The 13,833-nt window shown below is 50.3% G+C and overlaps 1 protein-coding gene across 6 annotated transcripts in view; it reads right to left on the bottom strand.

The window, feature by feature from the left end:
- HSF2BP (heat shock transcription factor 2 binding protein) overlaps positions 1 to 13,833 on the bottom strand; it is a 100,974-nt gene that overhangs the window by 46,398 nt on the left and 40,743 nt on the right. For 4 of the 6 annotated variants that reach the window (XM_032865227.1, XM_032865230.1, XM_032865232.1 and 1 more), the window contains one exon: positions 13,353 to 13,482. In XM_032865227.1, coding sequence (XP_032721118.1) covers positions 13,353 to 13,482 — 130 coding nt within the window. The remainder of the gene's footprint in view (positions 1 to 13,352; positions 13,483 to 13,833) is intronic. The other 2 variants (XM_032865229.1, XM_032865231.1) reach the window with 1 other exon arrangement.

Below are 13,833 nucleotides of genomic sequence, written 5' to 3'. Positions count from 1 at the left end.
TGACCTTGAGCAAGAGTCTATAGGTTAATTGTTATCTAATATGTAACGTCAAAGGCCCACAAAAAGATACAAAGAACGATACAATATCCTCATCCCTGGTTAAGAAATAAAATCTTGTCACCATCATCAAAACCCCTTTGTGAACTCTGTTGGAACACAGACACTTGAGGGAGGTGGGAGCCACCCCCGCGTCGGTCACACATCACGGCCAGCCACGCGCTTCTAGGTGCTTGCACAGCGCGCACAGAGCCCAACAACTCCATCGTCCATGCCTTTGTGGGTGGCAGCACACCGTACGCGGCGTTCCACGCCATGGGGAGACATCTGTCTACGCTGACTTGCACAGTAACAGTGTGTTTTCACTGATGCATCCCCACGTGAGTCGATCACACTCCAGTCACCTATTCTGCCGCTGACAGAGGCTTTCAAACGTGCGGTTTCAAACGCAGATGCTATGACGTTTCTGCACAAGCGTCCCGGTGTTTACAGTAACAGCTTTTCTGGAGCATCTACGTAAAAGGGGATCACCTGTCCCGGCGCGGGCGCACTAGCCGTAGCAGATGCCGCCCACCGGCCTCCGCCTCCCGCCCACCGGCAGAGTGGACAGGTGTCAGCGCTCCCTGGCCTCACGTCTCTCCAAAGCTCCTAACTGTCAGTACCGATTTTTCCCCAGTGAAAGACAAAGAAAGGTTATCGCGTGATGGTTGTGATCCGCACTACAACTGAACTCGAGAACCTCTTCTACCCTCACGAGGCCTGCCGGGGCTTCCTCTGTGAACCGCAGGATTCTCTCTTTCACCATATGTGTGTTAGGTTATTTGCCTTTTTCTTAACGAAAATGCCAAATACAGCTTTTTTTATTTTTTAAAAAATGTACATAGAATGATCAAACTAGTTCGAAACCCTAAAAAACATCTTTCAGGAGAATCAAGGTTATATTCAAACCACCACCAGCCAATCTATACCTTAGTACTAGACCACGTCACTGGATGGCAAACATTTTGTGGCTGAAAGCTCTACTGCCTGAGAAAGAGTAATACGTAGCAGCTCCGGATCCCAAATGATAGAAACATCGCAGAAGCTCAGATGACCTTTGTTAATATCTGGAAATGCTGCCAACTCTAAGGACATCGAACACAATCTAAGATTTGTCCTCAAAACGTACTTCCCTCTTCAAAATATTTAACTCTTAACTCTTACATAACTCTTAACATATATATATATATATATATATATAAAACTTAATATAACTCTTAACTCTTATAATATTTAATTCTCAACCAACCAAGATACATTACAACTGTCCTTAACGATAACTTTCCTCCTGCATAATAAAGCTTTGATTAGAAATGATTGAGAAAACCCAATCATGTTTGGAGATTTCTTTTCAACTGGTATTAAGCTGTTCCTTATGTGAAGGTCTCCAGCCACCCAAACGCGTGGTAACACTTTGTATGACCGTTAGCAACAAAGCAGATATAACCATCGCCCGAAAGTGAATGACTGTATCTCACTTGCTCCTTTAGCATCCTTTGCTGAGCACCTCCTGTGTCTCATGCCTTGGGAAAGCAGAGCTGAAACAGTCTGTGCCATGCAGAAGTTCACAGCATGGAAGAGGGAAAGAAACACACCCGCCGGATGCATTGTGGTGGCACTTCCAGAGTCCCCCTCCAAGCTTAGTGTCCTCAGGGTAGTTCTAAAGCAGTGCCACAAAGACATTGTGTGGAAATGCTTCTAGAATCATCTTTATAAAATACAGTCTGCGTTCTAACTGTCCCAGACAAGTTCTCTCCTCTTTGGAAACTGGGATTCTGCAGGGAAAATCAGCCCACGGGTCCTTAGGATGGTGAATCACTGCTCAACGGGGCTCAGCTCTGCAAACAGAGTGACAACCACTCAGAGCCACATCTGTTCAAAGATGTGACAATGCTAGTTTGGCTATAAAGTATGAAGTGGTCTTCTGCAGCGCTCACAAGCTGCTTCTGCAGCAGAGGGCCTGGGAAATTCCACACGCAGGATTTCTCCCTGACTGAACCCTGCTGATGACCACTGGGACGCCATCAAGTGGAGGCATAAACCAACCAACAACTTCTTCAAGAAGCAGAGCCAAGTACACCCCAACTCCAGGGGCATTTCTAGAATCTTCCACCCCTAGGTGCCTGGGCAAGAAACACCTTTGCAGAGCTGCTATCTTCTCCGGCCGTCCCTGACCATACCCACCATATACTCCCCGGGCCCTGAACAGTGTAACGTGCCCTTTGGATAACCCACGGTTGGTACAGAGTAAACACATTCCCTTCACAGAACGTGTGTCTCAAGCCCAAATCTGGGGTGGTGGTGTGCTGAGAACCAGTGGTTTTCATCACTCAGGAATGTGGATAAGCCCTCTCTGACCACCTCCCACGGCTCGCCCTGCCGGAGGTCTCCTCTCTCCGGCTGGAAAGCCACTTTGAACCTGGGCCTCCAGCAAACCCATCTGATGACGTCTCCAACAGCTCTGACCCTCAGCAGCAGCTAGAACAAGACGCTAAAAGGCCTCTCACGGGCTGTTCGATACGGCTGGTAGAATCATAACGAAGGGCAGACAATGAAACAATTAAGGAGAAAATTAAATACAAAAGAAATAGTGGGTACTGAGAAAGGCTGGAAGTTAGCCTGATTCCCGAAATCCAGATCTCCCACATGAAACAAAAGTTTTGTTTGTCCAGCTCTTGAGTGTCAAGGACAAGGGCAAAGCCAGTGTCACGTTACGGCCGAGGGGGAAGAAGACACACAACAGGAGAGGCTCGGAGTCCACACCAGCTTCAGTGTCAGCATGACGCACAGTGGCCCTCCACAACCCCAAGGTCATGGTGCAGGCCCAGATGCTGCATGCAGGCCTGAGTGACAAGAACAGACACCAGTGGTGACAGGGGAGCTCCCGACACGGCACGCCCTGAATGCATGGAGAAGAAGTGGACAGGGCTTGTCACCAGCTGGTGGCCCTGAAGTCTCCAGCCTCGGCGGATGGAGCCTGGTCTAGGCCGGCCTGGCCTGCACCCAGGCACCCGAGAGGCTGTGCTGAGTGTGAGAACTGCCCACAGTGCAGCAGCCCTGGCTGGTGTGGCAGGAAGGCGACCCCCTCGGGGGCCTGGAGGCCAAGGCTTATGAGATACACCACTGGTGCAGACAGCAGTCCTGCCACCCAGCACAAAGCAGCTCAAGAGGCCCAGCCTCGGCGCGTGCGTGGGGCCACCAGATAGCGGAATTTTCTCGGTTTGGAGAGTCTTCCCCTGAAACACAGATAAACCAGGGCGAGCGGGAAATTCTACAGCCCAAAGAATAGGACACAGAAAGAACTGACTGAGGCGGAGCCACAAGAATGTCACCCTGTGGGTGTGTCCCACCAAGGAGATGGCCCCAGCTCCCACAGCAGAATCAAGTCTATTCCAAGGCCACTGGCCCATGGGGACTTCAAAGGAAAGCAAAACAGACAGGGCACCATGAGCCACCCTTCATCCTGGGAAATGTGTCATGTCATGTCATATCATGGTAATCCCAAGGCCACCCAAGCTTGAGCGGAGCTGGCTGACGGGCCCTGATGAAGCCTGTCACAGCACAACTGAGAGGAAAGGGGCTGAAGAGGAGCGAGTGGAGAGGGGGAATGTGAAAATGCTGGTGCCAGAGACGACAACTGAGAAAAACCCCAAGGGCAGCTACTCAAAACCAGAGGCGGCAGGACCCCTCCCCCAAGAATCCCAGAAGGCCGCAGAGTCCTCTGACACGTGAGAGAAGAAAGTGAGGGTGGGCGGGTGCCAGTGAGGCAGCTGCGCTGAGTAAGCTCCCACCCACCCCGCTTCCCCCCGGGGAGCAGGAAGGGAAGCCGCTGCTGGGGGCCATCTGCAGAGAACTGAGGAAGAGAGAAATGGCCGAGGTCACAGAGACTGAAGTCTGAGCCAGCCACTGCGCAGACCAGAGTGGAGACTGACAAGGACACAGAGAGGGGTCCGACAGGAGCCCTAGGGACCTCCCCGCCATGCACACACTCGCTCTTTCTTGCTCATAAATAACTAAAGTCTTAAAAAAGAAAAGAAAAAAGCTAGGACTTGCAGCTTCCTGTTCGGCGTGTTCAGGAGCTGGAGGCCACCGCACCACCCTAATAAGCAAAAAACTCTACAGGCTGAAAAATCAACAGCTCCTCTAAGATCCCAAGGACCAGGGAGGACACAGGGCAAACGGTCACCCCCAAGACAAGGAGGGAGAGATAGGTGAGGACACGGGGTCACAGCTCACCGGAGCAGAGGGCCATGAGCGGAAGCCACGGCGGCAGCAGCACAGGCAGGACACCTGAGCGGACCCGGTCAACCTCCAGTGGCTCGGTGTGAACAAGAGTGAGAATTAACACATCTGAGGGACCCAGTCACGGAGGCCTCCACGACAGTGTGACATGTACCTCCAGGAGCCCACGCAGGCTTCCAGAGCAGGAGCAGGGGAAAGCACCCGCTCTGAGAAACAGCCAGGTGCTCCGTTCTTCCAACGAGGCCTGCCCTCAGGGAAGGCAGTCGACCAGAGCCTGCCGCACCCAGGGAAAGGAAAAAACCAGCACCAGCCCACTGCAGCCATCCTCTCCCACTTAAGGGGGATGGAGAAAGAAAAAAATAAGAAACGCTTGTGAAGGTCAGAGTCCAGAGGCACAGGCTCACCGGAGGCCTGAGCCCTGATCGCAGGACCGCAGAATGCGTCCCTCCCCCAGCACCTCACCACCACGGTACGAAGGTTATTTACGGCAGCTCCTTCCACCCAGGTCCTCGTGTCTGGCTATCGAGACAAAAATCACAGGACAAAAGGCTAAAGAACACACGTGGAGCTAGAGCGCGCCCCAGAACCAGACGTGGCCCACGTGTCGGAACCGTCAGACTGGGGATTCAGAACACCCTGACCGACGTGCTGGAGGCTTTGATGGGCAAAGCAGACGGCGCGCAAGGACAGACGGGCAGACGTAAACGGAGACGGAAATCGTCAGAAAGAACCAGAAAGGAACTCTAGAGTCAACAACACTGTACAGAGATGAAGACAGCCTTGGATGGGCTCCCTAGTGGACCGGACACGGTGAGAAAGCGTCTCTGCGCTGGAGAACACACCAACGGAAACCCAAAAACCGCGAGGCAGAGGGACCATAGATGACAAACTGGAACAGAACTCCCAAGGACCGTGGGACGCCACGGAAGGTGTGACCTCTGTGCGGTGGGACAGCAGGGGAGAAGCGAGAGGGAAAGCAGCAGACATCCCTGAAGCAAGAGTGGCTGAGAATTCCCTCAACCACCGTCCGACACCGAACCGCAGCCCCAGGGGCTCAGAGAACGCAAGCGGCGTGAGTGCAAAACTCAACCATGCTTGTGCACGCCGTGTCCAAACTGGGAAAAATCAGAGACTGAGTGAGCCCTACCAAAGCCAGAGGAAAACCAGCTCACCTGCACACGGCCACAGACAAGAGTTACAGCGGCTTCTCCTCAGAGAGCAGAGCGAAATATTTAAAGTGTTGAGAGGGAAAAAACAAAAACAAAAACACTTAGAATTCTGCATCCAGTGAAATTATCCTTTAAAAAATAAAGAAGAAGACCACCTTCATGGCTCAGTCAGCTGAGCACCTGCCTTCAGCTTAGATCATGATTCCAGGGTCCTGGGATCAAGCCCCGCATCAGAGTCCCTGCTCAGTGGGGAGCCTGCTTCCCCCTCTGCCTCTCCCCCTGCTTGTGCTCACTCTCTCTTTCTCTGACAAATAAAATCTTTTTAAAAAATGAAGGCGAAATGAAGACTTTCTTAGACAACAACTGGAATTTGTTGCCGGTAGACCTGCCTCAAAAGAAATGTTAAAAGCTCTGTAGAGCTTTTAGGAGCATAAGTCAGAACTCAAATCTACTTAAAAAAACAAAAGAGGTCTGAAGAAGGAATAAGTGAAGGAAAAGTAAAAACTTGCTTTTCTTCTTCTTACTCCATCAGCAGTTCACTCAAAGTAACAGCTGCAACGGCCATCAACAGTCACAGCCTGCAGGTGAGGAAACTCGAGGCAGCAGGGATCGGAGGCAGGGAGGCAGGGATCATGACGACCACATGACCAGAAGGCCCTCCTACCACCCTGGGGCGGACATGGCATTGTCTGAAAGTGGAAGTGGATTCCTCGTAAAGGCTCCATGAGCTGTAGGGCAGCAATGAAAACCAGTGAAAAGGTAGTTCAGCTGATTTGCTATGAAAGGAGAGAAAATGGAACCATATAAAATGCTCGATGAAAACCATGCAAAGCAGAAAAAGAGGGGAAGATAGAAACAGGACGAAGACCAAGGGCAACAAATAGAGAAGAGTCATGAGTGTGGTCATTGTGAGTCCAACAGTATCTGTCACCCACCATGACCATCAACGGTCCACAGGCCCCCATGAAAGGACTGACTGTCAGAGCGGATCAAAGACACAGTTCAGCTGTACGTAGTCCAAAAGAACCCACTTAAATATAAAGATAAATATAGAGTAAAAATAAATGGATGAAGGAAGACATGCCATGTTAATGGTAATGAGAAGGGAGAGTTGCTTTATTAACTTCAGACACAGCAACTTAGGAACACAATTAGTGACCAGGGATAAAGAACGGATTTACGTGATAACAAGAGGGTCAATCCTTCTAGTAAATATAACAATCCTTAACACTTATAGACCTGACAACAGAGCGTCAAACTACATGAGGCAAAGGGTGATAGAACTGCTAGCAGAAATAGATGAATCCGCTATTATGATTAGAAACTTTCCCATTACTCAGATCACAGTGGAATTAAACCAGAAATCAGTAACAGAAAGGTAAATGGAAAATCCCTAAATAACCCAGAGATTAAACAACATACTGCTAGAGGACACTTGGACCAAAGAAGACGTTGCAGGAGAAATTTTAAAATATTTGAACTAAACGAAAATGAAAATACAACTTACCAAAATTTGTGAGATGCAGAAAAAGCAGGACTCAGAGGGAAATTTATAGTACTGGATATACATTAGAAAAAAGAAAGATCTAAAATCAATCATCGGGGCACCTGGGTGGCTCAGTGGGTTAAAGCCTCTGCCTTCAGCTCAGGACATGATCCCAGGGTCCTGGGATTGGGCCCTGCATCAGGCTTTCTGCCCAGCAGGGAGCCTGCTTCCCCGTCTCTCTCTGCCTGCCTCTCTGCCTACTTGTAATCTCACCCTATCAAATAAATAAATAAAATCTTTTAAAAAATAAAATAAAATCAATCATCTAAGTTTCCACCTCAGGACACCACAAAAAAGAGAAACAAATTAAATCCATAATAAGCAGAAGAAATAAGAATTAAAGCAGAAATCAATAAAACTGAATACAGAAACAAGTAGGAAAAAAAAAATCAGGAAAACCAAAAGCTGTTTCTTTGAAAAGAAATTGACAGAGGACACATATTACTAATATCAGAAATGAGAAAAGGGACATCACTACAGATCCCACAGAAAGGATAATAACCAAATATCAGGAACAGGTCAGTGGACAACCTGGGTGAAATGGACCTGTTCCTTGAAAGACAAAATCTGCCAAAACTCACACACGAAGGAACAGATCATCTGTAGAGGCCTCTATCTATTAAAGAAATTGAGTCAATACTTGATAATCTTCCAAAACAGAAAACACCAGGCCCAGATGGGTTCACTGGTGAATTCTACCAAATATTTAAGGGAGAAATTATACTAATTCTCTATAATCTCTCTCAGAGGACAGAAGCAGAGAACATTTCCTAACTCATTCTTTGAGAAAAGCATTACCCAAATACCAAAAACACGAAGACAAGAAAACTATAGGCCAATACCTCTCATGAACACAGATGCAAAAATCCTCAACAAAATATTAACGAATTGAATCCCAAAAAGCATATCTAGGATTATATACCATGACCAAGTGGCATTTATCCTAGGTGTACAAGGCTGGTTCAATATTTGAAAATCAATTAATGTAATCTGTCACATCAATAGGCTAAAAAGAAAAATCACAAAATCTTATCAATAGATGCAGAAAAAGCACTTGATAAAATCCAACATCCATTCATGATAAAACTCTCGGTAAACTAGGAATGGTTAATTGGACAAATCTGATAAACTGGTTTCAGCTCAGGTTATGATGTCAGGTCACAATCTCAGGGCTGTGAGACTAAGCCCTGTGATGGCCTCCACGCTGGGCACAGAGCCTGCCATGGAGGACAGGAGAAGACAGGAAAGGACAGGACAGGAAAGGATGAAAAACAGATTGGGGAGCCTGGGTGGCTCAGCCGGCTAAGCCTCCAACTCTTAGTTTCGGCTCAGGTCATGATCTCAGGGTCATGAGATTGAACCCTGCATGGGGGGATCAGCAAGGAGTCTGCTTCTTTCCCTCTCCCTCTGCCCCCCCCCTGCACTTACACACACACGTGCATTCTCCCTCTCTAATAAATAAATCTTAAAAAAAAAAAAAGTATACAGGTTGGGAAGAAAGAAATCAAACTGTCTTTGTCCACAGATGACATAATCGTCTATGCAGACAATCTAAAAGAATCAACCAAAAAACCCTCCTAGAACCAGTAAGATTATAGTAAGGTTTCAGGATACCAGGCAACCATACAAAAGTCAAGTGGTTTCCCATATACCAACAATGTACGTGTAGAATTGAAATTAAAAATGCAATACCACTCACCTTAGCACCTCCTAAAAATTAAGTACTCGGGTATATATCTAACAAGATATGTATAAGACCTGTATGAAGAAAACTAGAAAACTCTGATGAAGCAAATAACTAAATAAATGGAAAATAGAAAGAAAGGCAGATGGGAGTGAAGGGAAGGAAGAAAGACAGACTGGGGCCTCGGAGTGGCACAGCTGGTTAAACGTTCAACCCTTGGTGTTAGTTCAGGTCATGATCTCAGGGTCGTGAGATCCAACCCCACGTCAGGCTCTGGGCTCAGTAAGGAGTCTGCTGGAGTTTTTCCTCTCCCTCTCCCTCTGTCCCTCCTCTCTTTCTCACTCAAATAAATAAATAAATCTTAAAGAAAGAAAGGAAGGAAGGAAGGAAGAAAAAGGGAAGGGAAGTAAGAAAAGAAAAGAAAAAAGAAAAGAAAAGAAAAGAAAAGAAAAGAAAAGAAAAGAAAAAGAAAAAGAAAAAGAAAAAGAAAAAGAAAAAATGGGTAGATTGATTCCATTTTCGTGGACAGGAAGACTCCACATTGTCAAGACGTCTGCTCTCCCCAACTTGGTCAGCAGATGCAGGAATCCCAGCAGAAATCCCAGCAGGTTACTCTGGGGCTTAGCAAACCGACTGTAAGGTTCTGTGCAGAGGCAGAGGACGGAAGAGCTGACACGGCACGGAAGAACGGGTTGGAGGACCAAGCCTACCTGGCTTCAGGCCTCACCATGAAGCTACTGGGGTCGAAACGGTGTGGTACTGGTGACAGAAAGGACAGAGAGACGAGTGGAACAGAATAGAGCTCAGTAACACACCTGCACAAACACAGCCAGCGGACGCCGGACAAACAGACGAAGGCAACACAAGGAAGCGAAGATGGTCTCTTCAACAAGTGGCACTGGAACAACTGGACGTCCGCGCATGCGAAAATGAACCCAGACGCCAATCTTACGTGCACCACAGAACTACGTCAACATGCGTCGCAGACCCTAACGTAAAATGCAAAACTGTAACGCTACCAGGGAGTAACGTCAGAGAACATCTGCGCCCCGTACATTGATGCCTGTTTTGTAGACACAACAACGAGCTCCGTGAACGAAGTCACTGATAAGCTGGACGTCATCAAAATTAAAAACTTGTGTTCCATGAAAGACCGTGCCAGGAAAGTAAGAAGACAAGCCACGGACAGAGAGAAAATATTTGCAGAAGACACATGTGATAGAGGAAAGTCATCCAAAATACACAAAGAACTCTTAAAACTCAAAGCCATGGGAAGACACGGACGGGCCGTGACAGCATGTCACTGAGTGACAGGAGCCGGTCTGAGAAGGCCGCATCCCGTGTGATCCAGCGACAGGACTCACTGGCGAAGGCACAGTGGTGGGGCCGGTGACGGGTCAGTGGTTGCCAGGGGTGGTGCGGGAGGAAAGAGGAACCAGTAGAACACGACAGATTTCTAGGGCAGTGGAAACACTGTATGTTATTGCCCTAATGAACGTGATGTCATAACACAGTGGTCCAAAGCAGACCAAGCGTACGCGCTAAGAGTCAATGCAGGTAAACTACAGTCTTCGGGCCATTATGAGATTATGATGAGTCAGTGTAGGCTCACTGTTGGCAAAAAAAATTCTGGTGAGCGATGCTGATGGTGGAAAAGACTATGTGGGGGGGGACCAGAGGGAATATGGAAAATCTCTGTATCTTCCTCTAAATTTTGTTGTGAAACTAAAACTGCTCTAAAAAATGTAAATCTTTTTTAAAAATTCCCTATCTCTGGGTCTGAGGCACCAAACTGCTGAAAACGAGCAGCCTTTGCTCACAGAGATGAAAAGGGAGGAGCCAAGTTACAGTCGGGAGCGCGAGAGGCCAGAAAGAGAACCGGACTTGCAATGCAAGAAACGTCCTGGTTCCAGAGGACCCAGGTCGGGCGTGAGCAGGGAAGGAAAACGCGGCAGCGGCCTGCAAACCCAGAGGCAGCCAGAGACCGTGATGGCAGGACAGCCACTTCGGGATGGCGAATGCCGAGGTCCCAAGTGGGGTTTGAGGCGAACAGTCCACAGGTGGGCTCTGCTCCGCGGCGGATGGAAAACAGCCAAGCAAGCAAGCAAACGTCTCCGGACGCGAGCGTGCGCGTCGCCCGCGGCAGGACAAGGGCTGCGGAGGAAGCAAGGACGGGCTCCGCGCGCCGGCACCGCAGGGACTAGGAGAGACGCGGCCCCACGCAAAGCCTAGCCTCGGAAGCGGAGCGGCGGGCGACCTGGCCCCGTAAGCCCTGACCTCGCGCAGACCGCAGCGCCGGAGAGACAACGTGCAGTATCAGAACACGTAGGAAACCACAGCCGCCGGGAGAGATACAACCCAACAGAAAAGAGGCAACAGACGCCAACAGGTAACTCCCAGGAACCAAACTGTTGCAGACCTGCCCCTCGCTGGTAACATCCAGAGAAGGCGGATCCAGAGAACAGTCTTTCAAGAAGGGAACAGAGAACGAAGCACTGAGGAGGGCCGGGGGCGCCCGGGACGCCGCTGCTGTCGGGGGAGGTGCGGGCTCTGGTGGCCACGTGGGCCGCCGCACCGGGGAGCCTGCGCTCCTTCCCTGCCAGACGCCGCTCTCCCGTCCGGCTCCTGGGGCGGCGCGCGCACGGGCGGGCAAGGAGTTTGCCACAGATGCTCCCTACGCTGCTCCGCGTGAGCGGTAAAGCCTGAAAATAACCCAGTGCCCGTCAGTTGGGGAGAAGACAATCCAACCGTTACACGTTTTCCCGTGCAGGACACTTGAGAGGAATTAACTAGAGCCACAGACGCACGTGTGAGCACACACGCAGAACTGCAGGAGTCACGCGCCGTGCTGTAGCAGACTGCTCACGGACATGTATCTGTTGGTAGAAAATACCAGAACAGACTCGAGAATCTGCTTCCAGATAAGGCGGGAGCCACAGCCCACGCTCTGCTTCCGCCGAGCGCAGCTAAGAATTCTGAGCAGAAAGCACGGAGCAGCTCGTGAAACCCCAGACAGGCAAACTGGAGCAAGCAGGCGGACCGGGGAGTCCAGCATTCCGAGAGCAGCGACCACCAGCGAGTTCGCCCTCCGGCCCCCGAGCCCAGGGGCGGCACTGACGCACCGGGCACCGCCCGGGCAGGGGTGCCAGGGAAGGGCTCTGCAGAGCACGGGGCCCCCACGTCACCCCAGCTGTGTGGAAGGAAATCCTCCCCGGCCCTGGACGCTGTGGAAGTGCAGGACGCGGCGGGGCGCGCGGAACCCCAGCAGGCCAGGCGAAGGGGAAACCCAGTCCCCGGCCCACGGCGGGGAGTTCAGCACTCGGGCAGGTGACCCCACAAGGCGGTTCAGAAGCCCTGGCCTCACGCCAGGCGCCGCGCATGTCAGTCTAGTCACAAGCAGCATATCCCAGCCTGGGGAGGAAACGGCCGGCGACGAGCCAGGTGTCAGGCAGGCACGGGTGGCAGCAGAGGGCAGTTCTGAAGCCGGAAGTGACCCAAAAGGCGGGTCAGAGCTCATGACAGGAACCCAACCAGGATGACGGCCCACTCAAACAAAAACGACGCTTTCTCCACAGTTTCGGCAAGACCTGGGGTATCCCCATATACCGATGTCCACAGTACGACCCAAAATTACTCTGCACATGAAGAAATGGGAAAAATCCCAACTCACAAGGGAAAAGACAACCAAGAGACACCAGGCCAAGATGACAGAGACTTTAAAGAAGCTACTAGAAACAATGTTCCAAGGAGGAAAAGCAGCCACTCAGAATGAACAGTGTGGTGGGCAGAAGCCTAAAATGGCCAGACATCTCCTGCCCTAGTCCCCAGGGCTGGATGCAGAGCGAAACACCCTGATTGTGGTAAGTTCTATGGAAGACAGTGACAGCAAATGTAACGGACGTGACCCATCAAGGGACTCGGAGTCCATCAAGAGGGAGTTCATTGCGTGATCCCTAACTTAACACCCATGAGCCCACCAAAAGCACCGCATTCTCTCCGGCTGGTAGAAGAGGAAGTCCAAGAGCTTCCCAGTATAGGAAGGCTTCAGTGAGCTTGGAGACGGGTGGCTCGTGTGATCAGAAATTCAGTGAGCCCAGAAGCTCGAAAAGCCACACGTGACAGCCAGCAAGGAGTAAGGGCCTCAGACCTACAAGGGCAAAGGACGGGATTCGCTGGCAACCTGAACGTTCCTACAAGCCTCCCGCCTGGAGCCTCTGGAAAAGGGCCAGTCAACACCGCGACTCTGGCCAGAGACCCTCGTCAGAGACGCAGATAAGCTCCCCCACTGGACTCCGACCTAAAGAACCGAGAAGGACGTGTTGTTTGAACCACCCGGTTTTTACCCAGCAGAAACCCAGTCCGATTTTCGTACCTGGAGGTGGGACAGTGCTGTCACAAACACTTCCAAGCTCACTGTGGGGCAATTAACAGAATCCTGAAGCGTCACATAATAGCATCTGGGGCTCACTGACTGCTCTAACGGTGAGAATATTCTTTTCGCTTCTTAGGATTTTTCTGAAACCGCAGTGAATAAAGAACACATCCCTTAATTCTCCACGTCATGTGTTTCTTCTGCTCTTTTGGAACTGTTGCCAAATTACCTGTGTTTACTTGCAAAAGAAGCCCAGTCAGCAAATTCTAACTAATAAGTAAATAAACACGAGCTTTTTAATACCATCCACCGTACACTTTGAGTTTGGTGCACTGTCCCGGCCTCAGGTCCCCCAGAAGCTGCAGCAAGGTGTCCAACAGAGCCCGGCTTGAGTTAACCAAGAATTCTCGACCACACGCAATGGCGGCCACATCTGCAACAGAAAGATAAGACAGAGCATCAAAATCACTGTTCCTTCAGAGCCTGGAAAGCCTGCCTGAGACGGAGTGTTTTTTGCTCTTTGTCTCCTAACAGACCTACTGAAAATGCAGACTAGCCCTTGAGGTATGACCAAACAGGGCCATCGGGGAGCTGACAGCCCAGAGAGTAACTGACATGCACAACAGTCACCAAGACGCTGAGTAATGTCCCCTGTGCTTAGCAGACGCCTCGGCAGGGGAACAGAGCTCGGGATGTAAGTACGTCTGCGACCTGACCGCATGCGCGCTCCGGGGCCTAGATTTAACAGCTCGGGGCAGGCAGGGTTCACACGGGAGGAGGACGC

This window comes from Lontra canadensis, unplaced genomic scaffold (assembly GCF_010015895.1).
Source record: "Lontra canadensis isolate GAN:19392208 unplaced genomic scaffold, GSC_riverotter_1.0 scaffold29, whole genome shotgun sequence".
In the NCBI taxonomy this organism is placed as follows: Eukaryota; Metazoa; Chordata; class Mammalia; order Carnivora; family Mustelidae; genus Lontra; species Lontra canadensis.
Note: the sequence above shows the minus strand (reverse complement) of the source record. Positions and strands in the feature narration are given on the sequence as shown.